This window comes from Physeter macrocephalus, chromosome 7, assembly GCF_002837175.3.
Source record: "Physeter macrocephalus isolate SW-GA chromosome 7, ASM283717v5, whole genome shotgun sequence".
In the NCBI taxonomy this organism is placed as follows: Eukaryota; Metazoa; Chordata; class Mammalia; order Artiodactyla; family Physeteridae; genus Physeter; species Physeter macrocephalus.
In genome coordinates, this window is record NC_041220.1 from 64,984,294 (window position 1) to 64,999,358 (window position 15,065).

General features: G+C 34.7%; 1 protein-coding gene across 13 annotated transcripts in view; it reads left to right on the top strand.

The window, feature by feature from the left end:
• Positions 1-15,065, top strand: part of MTHFD2L (methylenetetrahydrofolate dehydrogenase (NADP+ dependent) 2 like) — a 134,512-nt gene that overhangs the window by 48,359 nt on the left and 71,088 nt on the right. For 12 of the 13 annotated variants that reach the window (XR_003680550.2, XR_003680551.2, XR_003680549.2 and 9 more), the window contains one exon: positions 11,436-11,528. The exons of the other annotated variant lie outside the window; for it this stretch is intronic. Coding sequence is in view for 9 of the 12 variants with exons in the window: in XM_024115391.3 (XP_023971159.1) it covers positions 11,436-11,528 (93 nt within the window). In the remaining 3 variants the exon portion in view is untranslated. The remainder of the gene's footprint in view (positions 1-11,435; positions 11,529-15,065) is intronic. 13 annotated transcript variants of the gene reach the window in all.

Here is a 15,065-nt window from a genome sequence, read left to right on the forward strand (position 1 = left end):
TGTTGATTCTTCCAATCCAAGAACATGGTATATCTCTCCATCTATATGTATTATCTTTAATTTCTTTCATGAGTGTCTTATAATTTTCTGCATACAGGTCTTTTGTCTCCTCGGTAGGTTTATTCCTAGATATTTTATTCTTTTTGTTGCAGTGGTAAATTGGAGTGTTTCCTTAATTTCACTTTCAAATTTTTCATCATTAGTGTATAGGAATGCCAGAGATTTCTGTGCATGTACCACAAGATTTTAAAAGGTCCTGAGGCAAGCCAAAAAGGCCAAAAAGTGGGAGGTGGCCCAATTTCTGGAAATCTCCGCCCCTTCCCCTAAATAGTTGGAATATTCCTCCCACTCATGAGCCTATGAAATTACCCAGCCCATAAAAACTAACCACCCCATATTTCAGGGCCTCTCACCTCTTGAGATGGCCCACACCCTGTGGAGTGTGTTTCTCTAAATGGGTTTAGTTTTTTTTTTAAAGGGACAAAAATTAGTCAAATAAGTCTGGGAAATCTGGGTTAAACAAAGTCAAACATATATCTTGACTGTGAATATAGTAATATAATATAACCTTTAATATAGTAAGTACTGTGAATCTCTGAGAGAGGAAAAGTCTTTAGTATTTGACCCTGACCCTGGAAGTTGTTTTTAATCCCCCCGAAACTATTTTATATATATATATATATATATATATATATATATGTTTGTATTTATAGTTGCCATATTTGTATCTATATATTTGCTAAATTTGTACTAATATACCCCGGAGGTCTAGCCTTTCTCCACACAGAGAATGAATTCAGAACCTTGAGAATACTTATTTAGCCTTAGTCTATGGTCTTTTAAGCAAGTTTGCAGAATAAGACTTTGTAATAAGACTCCTGAGTTTCTTTTCATCTGTTAATCTTGGAAAGAAGAAAATAAATGTAAAAATTATATAAAGCTTTAACAAATAGACCTCATACATACATCTCCCAGCCAAAACAACTGGAAAGGAAAGGGCAATACTTTGGCTCATGCCCCTTATCCCATGACTGAGCAGACTACCTCATTTTGGCTAAGATTTGGGAGGGTCTGATTGCTTTAAAATTTAGTTATATATATATATATATATAGCATAAAATCTGTTTCACAGTCAGGAATACTACCATCAACCCTGACCTGGCAGTTTGGTACCATGAGGAATTTGGTCACCTGGGAATTGATTCGTATGGATGATTTAACACATTTTATCCCTATTAATAGGAGAATAATCCTAAAAATATAAGACTCCAAAGCCAATATTTTCATTTATAACTGGCAACTTGTTTATACCATAGTTGCAGTCTTGATGGGTGAAGTTTGACTGCTGGAGCAGGAGAGCCTAGTGTTAATGAGAATAGGATCTTTATCATATTGCCTGAGTGCACACTGTGTTCCTGCATTTCCCTAGAACTCAGTGTTCAGTTCATATAAGCTGTTATACTGCATTTATTCTAAAAAGTATTTAAGGTGGTCCACAACAATATATGAAGCACAATGCAAATGAGAAATAGTTAAGAAAAAGGGGAAGCAAGGCCTGGAACTAAAATGGAGCCAAAAATAAAGCTACTATTAAAAATAGGCATATCATTAAATCTTCATGGATATTTTCCCCTGCCAGGCACACTGAATATGTGTTTGGTGCATTTATTTAATTGAGTCTAAACTATACTTTCTGTGATAGGGTTACTAATTTCATCCTGTGAGCTTTTAGGCAGGAAAAAAAGATGACTAGTTACCCAAGTAGGTATCTTTAGGATTAAAAATAAACACATGCTACAAAACAGAAATAGAGTCATGGATGTAGAAAACAAACTTATGGTTACCAGGGGATAAGTTGGGGAGGGATAAATTGGGAGATTGGGACTGACATATATACACTACTACATATAAAATAGATAACTAGTAAGAACCTGCTAGCACAGGGAACTCTACTCAGTACTCTGTAATGGCCTATATGGGAAAAGAATCTAAAAAAAAAGAGTAGGTATATGTATATGTATAATTGATTCACTTTGCTGTACACCTGAAACTATAACTACAACGTTGTAAATCAACTACACTCCAATAAAGATTTTAAAAAAAGAAACACATGCTCAGGATAAGTAAAACATTTTCTGATATTAAGACCAAAAAATATTTTCTCCTAAAATTACTTATAAGCAGGGAACTATGTAATGGACTGAGTAATAGTTATAACATGCTTTTTAATTTAATGAAATGGCCATATTTTATAGGGTTGTTTCTCTTATTGTTTAGCAGAGATCAAAGCTACCATTGGCATACATTTCTCTGATCTCACTTAGATGTTTCTTCTCATTCTCAGTTTTTGAGTCATTCTCTTCTTCCCAAATTCTAAACCAGTGTTTCTCAAACTTAGCTGTCCACTGTAATCATCTGGGGGCTTTTAAAAATGTAGCCACTTCAGCCCAACACAGAACAATCATATCAGAGTCTTTATGAGTTGGATCTGAGTATCAGTATTTTTTAGGAAGCTCCATAGAAGAATGTAATACAGTGAGGGTAACTAAGGAAGACTACTCAAAGCATGGGAATGAGCCCAGGGCTTCACTTCCTGTTCCAGAGTCATTCCCTAGTCAATCTTTTCTGGCCTCATAGGTTTAAATACTGCCTGTGTCACCTCTTACTCTGGACCCATATAACCACTGTCCACTTGACAACTCCACTTGGATGGTCAGTAGGCATCTCAAAATTACCGTATACAAACCTTCACTCTTAATTTTACTCCCTTAGTCTTCCCTGTCTTAGTAAATGGTGCCATCAATTCACCCAGTTGCTCAGGCCATCCTTGACTTCTCTCTCTCACACCCCATGTCTTACCAGTCTGTGTCAAATATACCCATGATCTCACCATCTTCACTAATAACACCTTAGTTCAGACAGCCGTTATCTCACACTATAAAATTTACAAACCAGTTTCGCGCCTCCACCCTTGTCCCATCTCCCGCGTGCAGTCTGTTTTCTAACTGGTGTATCTCAGTCATCGTGGCTTCCCATAACACTCAAAACAATAAAACACCAGAATAACATACAAATTCCTTACTACGATATGCAAGATCTTACGTGATACTACCTGGGATGCCTCTCCTTACTCATTTTTTACCATTCTTACCTTCATCACTGCCCTTCAAGCCACACCTGCATTTTGCTTTCCTAGAACATGTCATACATGTTCACGTGTCAGAATCTTTGCCCTTGGTTTTCCTTTGGCCTAGAATGCTCTTTTTGGAAGTTATTTAGATAATTATTTCCTCACTTCCTTTGGGTTTCTATCCAAATGTTACCTCCCCAGGCTGTCCCTGACCTCACCTTATCAAAGTAGCACCTATGCTATTACTCTGTTTACTTACTCTGTGCTTTTATCTTCATAGCACTTATTTCTATGCAAACTTTTTATTATATATGTATTTGCTCATTTATATATTGTCGTATGTTAAATGAATGAATCCATGATTTCGATTCAGTAATTTTTGGCTGAAACCAGGGGCAGATCTTTTAACTATCTAGAGACAATGGTGGTCAAGATTCAGTAAGTCCTTCTTAATACTCTTTCTCACAAAGGAGATAGACTGAGATAGATGTTTAAAAGGAGTGAAATTGAAACGGTATTTAAGTAACTGAACGTGAAACCATATTCCTTAGTTGTCATCCACCTAGTGACCCAAGGTGTTTGTAAGATAACTGAAAGACTGATAAACAGCAAATCAAACCAGCCAGGTCTTGACCAGATACCAGTTTAAAGTCTGGCCCATTTTAAGCATGAAAAGAAGACTTAGATCTGAGTACTCTGTAACTATATCTAAAGTTATTTAAACAAAGGAAAAACAGCTGAAGTTGAAACAGAAAACTTATAGTAGATGGAATTCAGCAGCTAAGAGAGTACAGTATTGTTTTAAGATCTGGGGAAATTAGCTCTTGATTATTTTACAAGTGGTAAAAATTAAAGCTGAAAATGTCCTTTTTGTGTTAGAGACACATGTGTTTTCTGTCAGATGCTGTCTTATTAGAACTACCAGTGTGTTCCAGCTGAGATCTAAAGGCAGACTTTATCCCTAAGGAAAAAGAAGTGTCATCCAAGATCCCACACTGGCCTCCTGAAAGAGTCAGGATGATAATCCTAGAAATGCTATTCTGCTGACCAAAGTGAAAATACAGTGTTTCTCAGCTCTGATTTTACAACTGTGAACTTCAGTGGTTCCTTCTGCTCAGGGCGGAGGCTGTGTAGTGAAGTGACTAGGAGCTTGGCCACTAGAGCTGAACTAAATAAATTTGAATTCTGACTCATATAGTTTTATGACCTTGGACAAATTATGGGCTTTTTGTATTTTCTCGGTTTTCTCATTTATAAAAATGTATAATATTAGTTTCTACCTCATAAAAAAATATGCTTACAGTGTTTGGTGAAGATTGTATGAGTTAATACGTGTAAAGTACTAGAACAGTGCTAGATATGTAGTAAGTTCTTATATAAGAGCTATTTTCATCACATGTGTTTTGGCTCTGTGCATTTTGTTTTGTGTTTGCCTGTTTTATGCTTAAAGATGTTATTGCAGCTTATGGAGAGAGAAAGAAATACATGTTCAAATTCAGAATCTTTAGGCCTTTGGAGGCATTTGTCCAAAAACAGAGCTCAGGCTTCTCTTATCCATCTAGTGCTATTCTGTTGACAAATACTGAGTTTTCCTTCTTGCGATTTCCCTGGTGATTTTCCCTTTAAAACAGACCATGGTATGAGTTAATATATTGGGAATGACTCATTTTTCCCTTAAAAAGTGACAAAGCAAAACCCTACATGTGAGATTTTAGCTCCTGTTGGATTTTCCATTTGGTTTCATCTGCTGATACAGGCACAAACAAGTATGTATTTGAAGATTTGCCTCATGGAAAAGGAAGATGAGACTTGTCCTGTATTGCTGTGGAAGATAGATCTAAGATCCTCGTAAAATTTGCAAAAAGGGAGACTTTAGCTCTTGTAAGAAAGAACTTTCTAACAGTCTGGGAGAAATAATATGCCTATAATTATTTTTATGGAAAATGATTTATCAGTTGGAAAGGATTGGAAAAGCATAAGGGAATTGAAGCAGAAGCAAACCAAATTCCTACTCACATCAAGAATCTCTCTCTTAGACCTTTAAGTGCCCCTGTGCTGTTCTTAGCTAGAGTAGATAATGGTTCTCTGTGCCAACACTGTAACTTATACCTCCTTTTAGTGTGGAGTTATCACACTGTATTATAATTCTGATTCACAGATCTGTTTTCCATATGAGAGGAGAGAATTGTGTATCTCCATCACTTAGCATGGTCCTGGGATTATTTCTGGATTGTCAAATAAATGAATGTAGGGAATGGCTGGAAATGTCTGATAAAAGTAAATTCCTCATTTAGGTAATTTTAACAAAAAAATGATACTCTAAAATGAATCATATTGTGTTGTCTTAACATTTTTAAATAGAAAATATTAATTTCCTCAAATTTCAATTCCCAACATCTCTTTGCTGCAATCTGCAGTTTTGCATAAATTACAGAGGTAATGATAGCCTGGAAAACTGTGCAGGTGGCTCCCAGTGAACAAGTCGTGATTGACTGTGGACTTTTATATAGTAAGAAGCATATCTTGCCCAGCAGCTAATTATTAAGTTCTAACAGAACTCTATGATTCTGGGAAATATGTTCTAAGTCTTTTATTCTTATTCTATCTCACAAACATGATGTAAAGCACTGGGCACAATGAAGTTGCTTAATACTTCTTATAAAACATTTTTTTAACATCTTTATCAGAGTATAATTGCTTTACAGTGGTGTGTTAGTTTCTGCTTTATAGCAAAGTGAATCAGCTATACATATATCCCCATATCTCCTTCCTCTTGCGTCTCCCTCCCATCCTCCCTATCCCACCCCTGTAGGTGGTCACAAAGCATTTTTATCTGGGTTTGTGTGATAGAAAAATTAAGCCTGAGCCCAGGCTCTTATCATACTCACAATATGAGGATAAAACTGAGTGAGGGAAAAAGTCGTCTGAGGGTCAGAGATATACATCATTTTATGGAGTAGCTGCTATAACCTGCTGGTTCTGATTACCCTAGGGAAGAATTTGAGGCACTAGAAACGACTAGGTGCAGCAAGCCATAGGATTCATTGAACAAAAGTAATGGGGCGCCAGAATTGAAAACAGAAATGACAAGAATTTTCAAAAAGCCAAGTAGGACAGGTTAAATAAGAGTATAGTTAGGATATCTAGTTCTCAGAACAAGGAACAGGTATCAAGAGGCAAAGGCAGAAGCATCTGAGGCATTATTTGAACACATTTGCTCTTAACTCCCTTGGCTCAACTCTCTTTTGCTATCATCATCCAGTTTAATGAATAGCAGGCTAAAAACCTTCCCATTGTTTGATAGCACAATAGTCAGAAACTGATCAATCAAGTCTAAATAAGACGTTGATATTTCCATGGGTATTCCTAGCCAAACACACTTAGGAGTAAAAACAATTTAACTAGATATTATTATTGAAGGAGTGGAGTTATCTAAAAGATCTTTCCATGCTGATTGAAATTCATCTCAATATTTTTTCTTTTGCTTGAAGCTTTACAGATTGTTAATTATATGTGTATATAACTCACTGGATTATGTATCGCTCAGTTCCTTGATGAAATCATCAGTAATGATGAAGTGGGAAGTTTTGGTTTTAATTTTGGTTTTTGAAGGGATTTGGGAGGCTCTCATTTGGAACAAGAGAATGCTTGAGTGGGCTGCTAATGTATAAGGGGAACCTTCTAAATATAGGAGAACTGTATTAAGATAGAGGATGCCTCATAATTTTGGTGGCTTGGGATGGTTCTAAACGTATACTCTGCATTTGTTGATTGTTTATAGCAAGTTAAAGAAAGAGAAAAAACAAGGGGAACTCATAGACTTTTACTCTAAGTAACTGGGCAGAAGGTGGTACCATTACCTGAAATGAAAAAGACTGCTGTATCAAGTACAAAGAGTTCCCTCTCATTGTTCTTCCTATTCAAAGATTTCCTGGTTTTCTCTTTTATTTTTCCATATTAACTTTAGAATAAAATTATATTCATCTAGAAAAAAAATACCATTTTTATTGTAGTTGTATTAAATGTATAATGAATATAGGGGGAACTGTCATCTTTATGATGTTGAATCCTATTCAAGAATATGGTTTGTCTTAAAACCATGACTAGTTCCTCAGTCTTACTTAAATCTTTTGGTGTTGTTCTAGAGATTTTCTTTTACCATAAAGATTTTACACATTTCTTGTTAAGTTTACTTCTGAGTATTTTATTTTTGTATTGCTATTATAATGGGGTCTTTTCTTTCATTATATCGTCTTACATGTTGTTGTATATGATAGTATTTATATCAACTTTAAAAATAAAATAGCCAGTTACCATACCTGCAAGATGAGTTTATTTGGGAATAGCCAGAGGAATTACAATTTGGGAAATGCAAGCTATGGTGGACCATAGGCAAATCCAGAGAACAAAGGAGGAGAGCTTACTTTTATAGAGAAAAGTGGGGGGGTAGGTTGGAGGGACTGTTCTAAACAAAAGTTTACTGGAGGAAAGTAAGAATTCAGGGTGGCAATGGCTTCTCATTGGCTGGGCTGTTGCTGGGCAAGGAAAATCTTCCTTCCTGAAATAGAAGACTTCCTCTTGTTTGGTAAAGCAAGATACAGTTCTTCCCATGGGGCATTAAAATAGAGGTGAGTGCATGCAAACGATGGAAAGTGATAGTAGTTAGAGCACCTTCTACAGGCCCTCTCAACTCTAATTTTAGTTGAGGTTTTCTTTAATTTTCACATTTCTATATATTCATTTTTACTTGGCTAATTTATTTAATTCTCTCCTTGCTTATAATGTTACAGTTTTTAGGCTTAGTTATTATTAACATTTTAACATTTATGTTTATTAATTTTTTTCTAATATCTTTTGTTTATTTTATTGTTCTTTAACATTTTAAGTTAAATGATTGATTCACTCATTTTTTAATTTCTATTTTATTTATATAATAATTTAAGTCTGTGAATTTTCCTCTAAGCTTTGCTTTATTTATATTTTATAGGATCTAATCTATAGTACTTTTATTATAAATGTTTCTAGAAATTCTGCAATGTTGTTTTGTGTTTTCCTTTTGACTCAAGGATTGTTCAAAATAGTATTAAAAATTTTTTCCAATGAAAGGGTTTTTCAATTTCTGATTTTGTCAATACTTATAACTTTATTGATTTGTGATCAGAGAAAATATAGTTTATCTAGCTATCTACTTTTTGGTATTAATTACTTTTTTTGTTGTTGCCAAAGTCATATCATTAAAAATATATTCTTTGGGTGCCTGAAAGGAAAATATATGATCTACTTTCAGAGTTTAATATATTGTAATCAGATATATATCATTAATTATGTTGCTTATATTTTCTATACCTTTGATCTGTAATGGATTGAGAAAGGTTAATTGAATTCAACAAATTCAATGTGTTTCTATTTCTCCGTGTATCTCCTGTAATTTCTGTTTTATGAACTGATTTCTTTTTTATTTGTTACTTATATATTTATCATTGTCATGTCTTCATTTAAATCACACCTTTTCATTATAATATGTACCTTTTTATCCTATTTGATAAATTTGCTGAATTTCTCCTTATTTTATAATAAGAGCATCATTTTTTTTTGATTAGTCATTTTCCTGTTATATGTTTGCCCACCTTTTATTTTCAACATTTCTGAACAGCTTTGTTTTAGATGTGTTTTATATAAAGTATAGAACTAGACTGTACTTTGTGAGTCAATTTTAATATATTATTCTTTTACTAGATAACAGAAAAATTTATATTTATTATTGTAAATATATACAGTCTGAAATGTCATATTATCTTCTGTTCTGTTGTTTTTATGGTTTTTGTTTTCTTTTTATATTTTTTCTTTTTTGTATATAGTTGTTTTACTATTTAGGAAGATTTAGGAAGTTAATAATTATAACTTTACACAGTACTCTTAGTTCTCTATTTCTTTATATGGTATCTATTGATACTCTATTAGAAGAAATGATAAAATGTTTCCTTTTCCTTCCGTGATTCCATTTCTTTTGTCTCCTACCTGATATTTGCCAATAAAAATTATCTTTATAGTGTGTTTACCTTATACTTTTAAATATTCTCATATTTCTATTATTTGATTGGTCAGCTTTAAATTATATCTGTTCATTCTAGTCATTAAATATAAGGCAATCAGCAAACTTTCTCAATTTAGTCCTTCCTATTCTAATTTCGTTAGTTGCACCAATTCTACCTAATCAGAGCAAATAGCATTTAACATTTTGTCTATCACCCCAATCCTCACACTTTTTTGCCTTAATTTTGTTATTAAATATATTCAAAACACTCCAATAGTCCTTTTGCCAGTTTCCTCAGATATATTTTGATTCATTATAGTTCATCTTTTAGCACATTCCTCCGGAAAAACTCATGGGAACAATATTTCCTGTGTTCTTACAATTTCAAAATTGTTTGCAAACTTTAATCTTGGAAGACAATTTGACTGGATATGAAATCCTTGCTCCCAGTTTCTTTACATGGGTATCTTGTAGGTATTGCTCTGCTGTTTTCTGGAATCGAATGTAAAAATCTGAATTTTTGCCTGGTTGCTCATAGGATTCTTTTTTTAGTCTTTAAAATACAGCAACTTTACTGATATGTGTCTCACTGTTGACTATTATAGGTCAATTTGTATGGACTCAAGTCTTTTTTTCCCCATTTTGTATGACTCTAAGTTCTTATTTTTAAAGTGTTTGGCATAGTGTTTGGCCATAGTGTTCAACTTTTCCATAACAACATTTTTCTGTTGAGTTTATTACTTTGTTGTTAAATTTAAAATTTTCTTTGTTTTTTTTTTCTTGGGTCTGCCACTTTTAAAATGTATCCTTTTATTTACTTAAAAATTTGCATATAGTAAAATTTACTCTTTTTTGGTGCATAGTTCCATGACTTTAGACAAATGCATATAGTCATGTAACTACCACTAGAATGAAAATTCCCCTGGGCTGATTCTTATATAGTATCCTTTTATTGATGCTGTGTAAAATCCTTTTTAAAATTACTTATCATGGTATGAGCTGGATTTTCTTGGATCTTCTCTTTGCAGGATGCTTCTGTTAGGGTTTGGGGAGGACATGCTGAGCAGCCTTCAGATTCTTCCTTCACCACTTTCACAAAGTCAAACTACTTCCTGTTTGAATGGCTCCTCTGAGTCTTTGTGTTACTACCCACTGTGATCTTCTTCTGCCCTTATTCCCACATTTTCTGCTACAAATAAGAGATATATATATTGCATTTTATGTGACCCCTTCACCTTCAGGAAGTATATTTTTGTAGTCATTTCCAGAGATCTGCCACTGCTGGCCATCTTGTTATTCTCTGAACTTCTTTCTGCCTTTCTCCCTGTGTGATAGCTACTAACTCTGCTGATCCTGGGTAGCTCTTCCATGTTTTTGGAGTCTGTGTACAATACGTCTTCTAGTTTTGCTAAAAATTGTGCAGTTTTTGTTGTTGTCATTAACTGTGTAGCATTTGCATGTTATCTGGGAGGAGAAGAGAGACAATACTGTCTCGCACGGCCCTGTTTTTACTGGAAGTCCTTCCTTTGACTTCCCTCATCACTGCCTTTCCCTCATTCCCCTCCTTGGCTTACACATTAAGCACTGAAATCCCTCATACTGCTAACCTCTCTTATCCCTACATCTCTTAATTAAAGCATGTATGAATACTTCCTGTTATATCCTAGACCTCGTCATCATTTTCTAAACATATAATTTCAAAGTTGGTCCATTTTTTCCTGCTATCCTTTTGGCTTGGAATGCTCTTTTATTCTTTCCCTGATTAGTATACTCTTGTTCATACTTTATGACCTAAAAACGTATGTTAACTCCTTTAGGAAACCTTCCTTGACACCTCCTCAGGATGAGGCAGAATTAATCTCTCACCTATGCTTCCACGGTACATTGTGCCATTTTTAGTGCACTTATTTTGTTGTTTTCAATATTTACATATTATCAAGCCAGTGAGTATCCCCTGCATCTATGTATTGACCTGTGACTACAGAACTTTCAAATCCTGGGTTTCTAGGACTCTACTTACAACTCTCCTATGATGGTCAGCACATACTTTCATTTATCTCATTTGATTTTCCACTGTTGAATTGAGGGGTACAATATTTTGAGTCATCTAGATTTCCTTATCTAGCTTTTGCTTGCTAAGTGATTTGATAATTTCAAAGCAATTTTCCTATTCTTAGGATGTAACTGGAACTCCTCTAGAATTGGAGCATTCACAAATTAAAAAAAAAAAAAAACTCAGTAATCATTAATGGAAGTTATTCTGCATTCCAGGTGATGCAACTGTGACAATAGCTCACAGATATACTCCCAAAGAACAACTGAAGATCCATACTCTGCTGGCAGATGTTATTGTAGTAGCTGCAGGTAAGTCTTTAGTGGCTCTTATTTGGTGAAATGTCATCAGCAGACTAATTCCTGCCCTAATTGCTGACATATCTATAAGAACAGCTTCTTGGGAGACTTAGGTATATGTAGGACTGACTTCCATTCTGTCTCTTGGCAATCATATTGGTCCATTATGCCTATGTTAGCATTCATCACTTCATTGTAGAAAACCAAAACAGCCTTTGGAATGACAGATTAAGCACAAGAATAAATGTGTACTTTGACAATTACTTTGACAGACATGATTGGTTCTAAACATGAATAAGTTATGGGGAGACTGATAGGAATGCTGTTGAAAGAGTAGCCAGGGCTAGCTCACATAGGACCTTGCAGACCCTGTAAGGACTTTCGTATAAGCCAAAGATGGCTGTGAGCAGGAAATTGACATGATATGGCTTATGTTTTTAAAATATTATTCATACTGTGTCAAGGGGAATTGAGTCTAGAAGAGCAGGAGTAGAAACAAAGAGAACAGTTATTGCACTTCTACTTAATGGATCTAGGTTTTTCCTTAATTTGTTTTATAATCAAACATACAAAGTAATTCTACCCTTCATTTCTATCTTTACTCTTGCCACTTAGCATTTCTACATTGCAGACAATTGTGACTCTTCTTGTTTTATCCAAGACTTGAATGGGAGCATTTTTCATTTTGTTTATCAATTAGATGTTATTGGTAATTTCTAGGTCACTTGATTTGCTGAGTATTTACAAACTATGAAGGGAGGGTAAAAGTTCCAGAAGAAATTGAGTTTGATGAAGAGAATAATAATAGTTTAAATTAGTTTCAACCAAGTTTAATTCACTTTTTATTATAATATAGGCCCTTCTCTGAAAGTCAGAATATATATGTGATGATTCCAGGTGGAGAAATTTGCCTCTTCATAGAGTAAAAATAGAAATATTCCCTTTTCAGGAAGTCACCAGTAAGCTGGTAAAGCTAAGCACATTTCCCGTTTTTCTGAGAAATTATATTTAGATGATATCAAGTGAAAATTTTTGAACTGGGTTGACATAAGTAAGACATCAGATGTTTAGAGAGGCAATACAATTTTTCAGACCACAGGTCAACATTAAGTAAAATACTGCTGAAGCAGCTGATATATTCACAGAAGATAAATATTGGGTTGGCCAAAAAGTTCATTACGGCAAAGCCTAATGAACTTTTTGGCAAACCCAATGTTATATTCACTTCTTTTTATTTACTTATTATTATTTTTAAATGTTTATTTATTTATTTTCTTATTAGTCCATTTTACACACATCAGTGTATACATGTCAATCCCAATCCCCCAATTCATCACACCACCACCCCCATCCCCTGCCGCTTTCCCCCCTTTGTGTCCATACGTTTGTTCTCTACATCTGTGTCTCAATTTCTGCCCTGCAAACCAGTTCATCTGTACCATTTTCTAGGTTCCACATATATGTGTTAATATACGATATTTGTTTTTCCCTTTCTGAATTACTTCACTCTGTATGGCAGTCTCTAGATGCATCCACGTCTCTACAAATGACCTGACTTCGTTCCTTTTTAGGGCGGAGTAATATTCCATTGTATATATATACCACATCTTCTTCATCCAGTCGTCCCTTGATGGGCATTTAGGTTGTTTCCATGACCTGGCTATTGTAAATAGTGCTTCAGTGAACATTGGGGTGCATGTGTCTTTTTGAATTAATGTTTTTGGGTTTTTTTCAGATAAATACCCAGGAGTGGAATTGCTGGGTCATATGGTAGTTCTCTTTTCAGTGTTTGGAGAAACCTCTATACTGTTTTCCACAGGGGCTGCACCAACATTGTTCCATGTTCTTGATTGCACATGCCAGATGGAGCCAGACTGAGTCTGAGCTCCAGTGCTTCTTGTTTTAGCCCCTGACCAGTACCTTTGTTTTCCTGCCCACTCACCTGTGCTCACCTGCCGTCTTCACCCTGATTATTTTCCACGGGCCTCTATCTGTCTTCTGCATTTGTCTGAGATATCTCTCCATCTGTTGGTATCATCTTTAATTTCGTTCATCAGTGTCTTATAGTTTTCTGCATGCTGGTCTTTTGTCTCCCCAGGTAGGTTTATTCCTAGGTATTTCTTTTCTTTCTGTTGCAATGGTAAATGGGAGTGTTTCCTTTATTTCTCTTTCAGATTTTTCATCATTAGTGTATAGGAATGCAAGAGATTTCTGTGCATTAATTTTGTACCCCCCGGTTGCTGTGGCTAAGACTTCCAAAACTATGTTGAATAATAGTGGTGACAGTGGACATCCTTGTCTTGTTCCTGATCTTAGAGGAAATGGTTTCAGTTTTTCACCATTGAGAATGATGTTTGCTGTGGGCTTGTTGTATATGACCTTTATTATGTTGAGGTAGGTTCCCTCTATATCCACTTTCTGGAGAGTTTTATCATAAATTGGTGTTGAATTTTGTCAAAAGCTTTCTGTGCATCTATTGAGATGATCATATGGTTTTTATTCTTCAATTTGTCAATATGGTGCATCACATTGATTGATTTGCATATATTGAAGAATCCTTGCATCCCTGGGATGATGATCATGGTGTATGATCCTTTTATCTTCTCTACATTTCTGATAGAATTCACCTGTGTAGCCATCAGTCCTGGACTTTTGTTTGTTGGAAGATTTTTAATCACAGTTTCAATTTCATTACTTGTGATTGCTCTGTTCATATTTTCTATTTCTTACTGGTTCAGTCTTGGAAGGTTATACCATTCTAAGAATTTGTACATTTCTTCCAGGTTGTCCATTTTATTTCCATAGAGTGCTTGTAGTAGTCTCTTAGGATGCTTTGTATTTCTGTGGTGTCCGTTGTAACTTCTCCTTTTTCATTTCTAATTTTATTGATTTGAGTCCTCTCCCTCTTTTTCTTGATGAGTCTGGCTAATGCTTTATCAATTTAGTTTATCTTCTCAAAGAACCAGCTTTTAGTTTTATTGATCTTTACTATTGTTTTCTTTGTTTGTAGTTCATTTATTTCTGCTCTGATCTTTATGATTTCCTTCCTTCTCCTAACTTTAGGTGAGGCTTGATTTGTGACCCAAGATGTGATCTATCCTGGAGAATGTTCCGTGTGTACTAGAGAGAAAGTGTAATCTGCTGTTTTTGGATGGAATTTCCTTTAAATATCAATTGAATCTATCTGGTCTATTGTGTCATTTAAAGCTTGTGTTTCCTTATTAATTTTCTGTTTGGATGATCTGTTCATTGGTGTAAGTGAGGTGTTAAAGTCCCCCACTATTATTGTGTTACTGTCGATTTCCTCTTATAGAGCTGTTAGCAGTTGCTTTATGTATTGAGGTGCTCCTATGTTGGGTGCATATATATTTATAATTGTTATATCTTCTTCTTGGATTTATCCCTTGATCATTATGTAGTGTCCTTCCTTGTCTCTTGTAACATTCTTTATTTGAAAGTCTATTTTATCTGATATGAGTATTGCTACTCCAGCTTTCTTTTGATTTCCATTTGCATGGAATATCTTTTTCCATCCCCTCACTTTCAGTC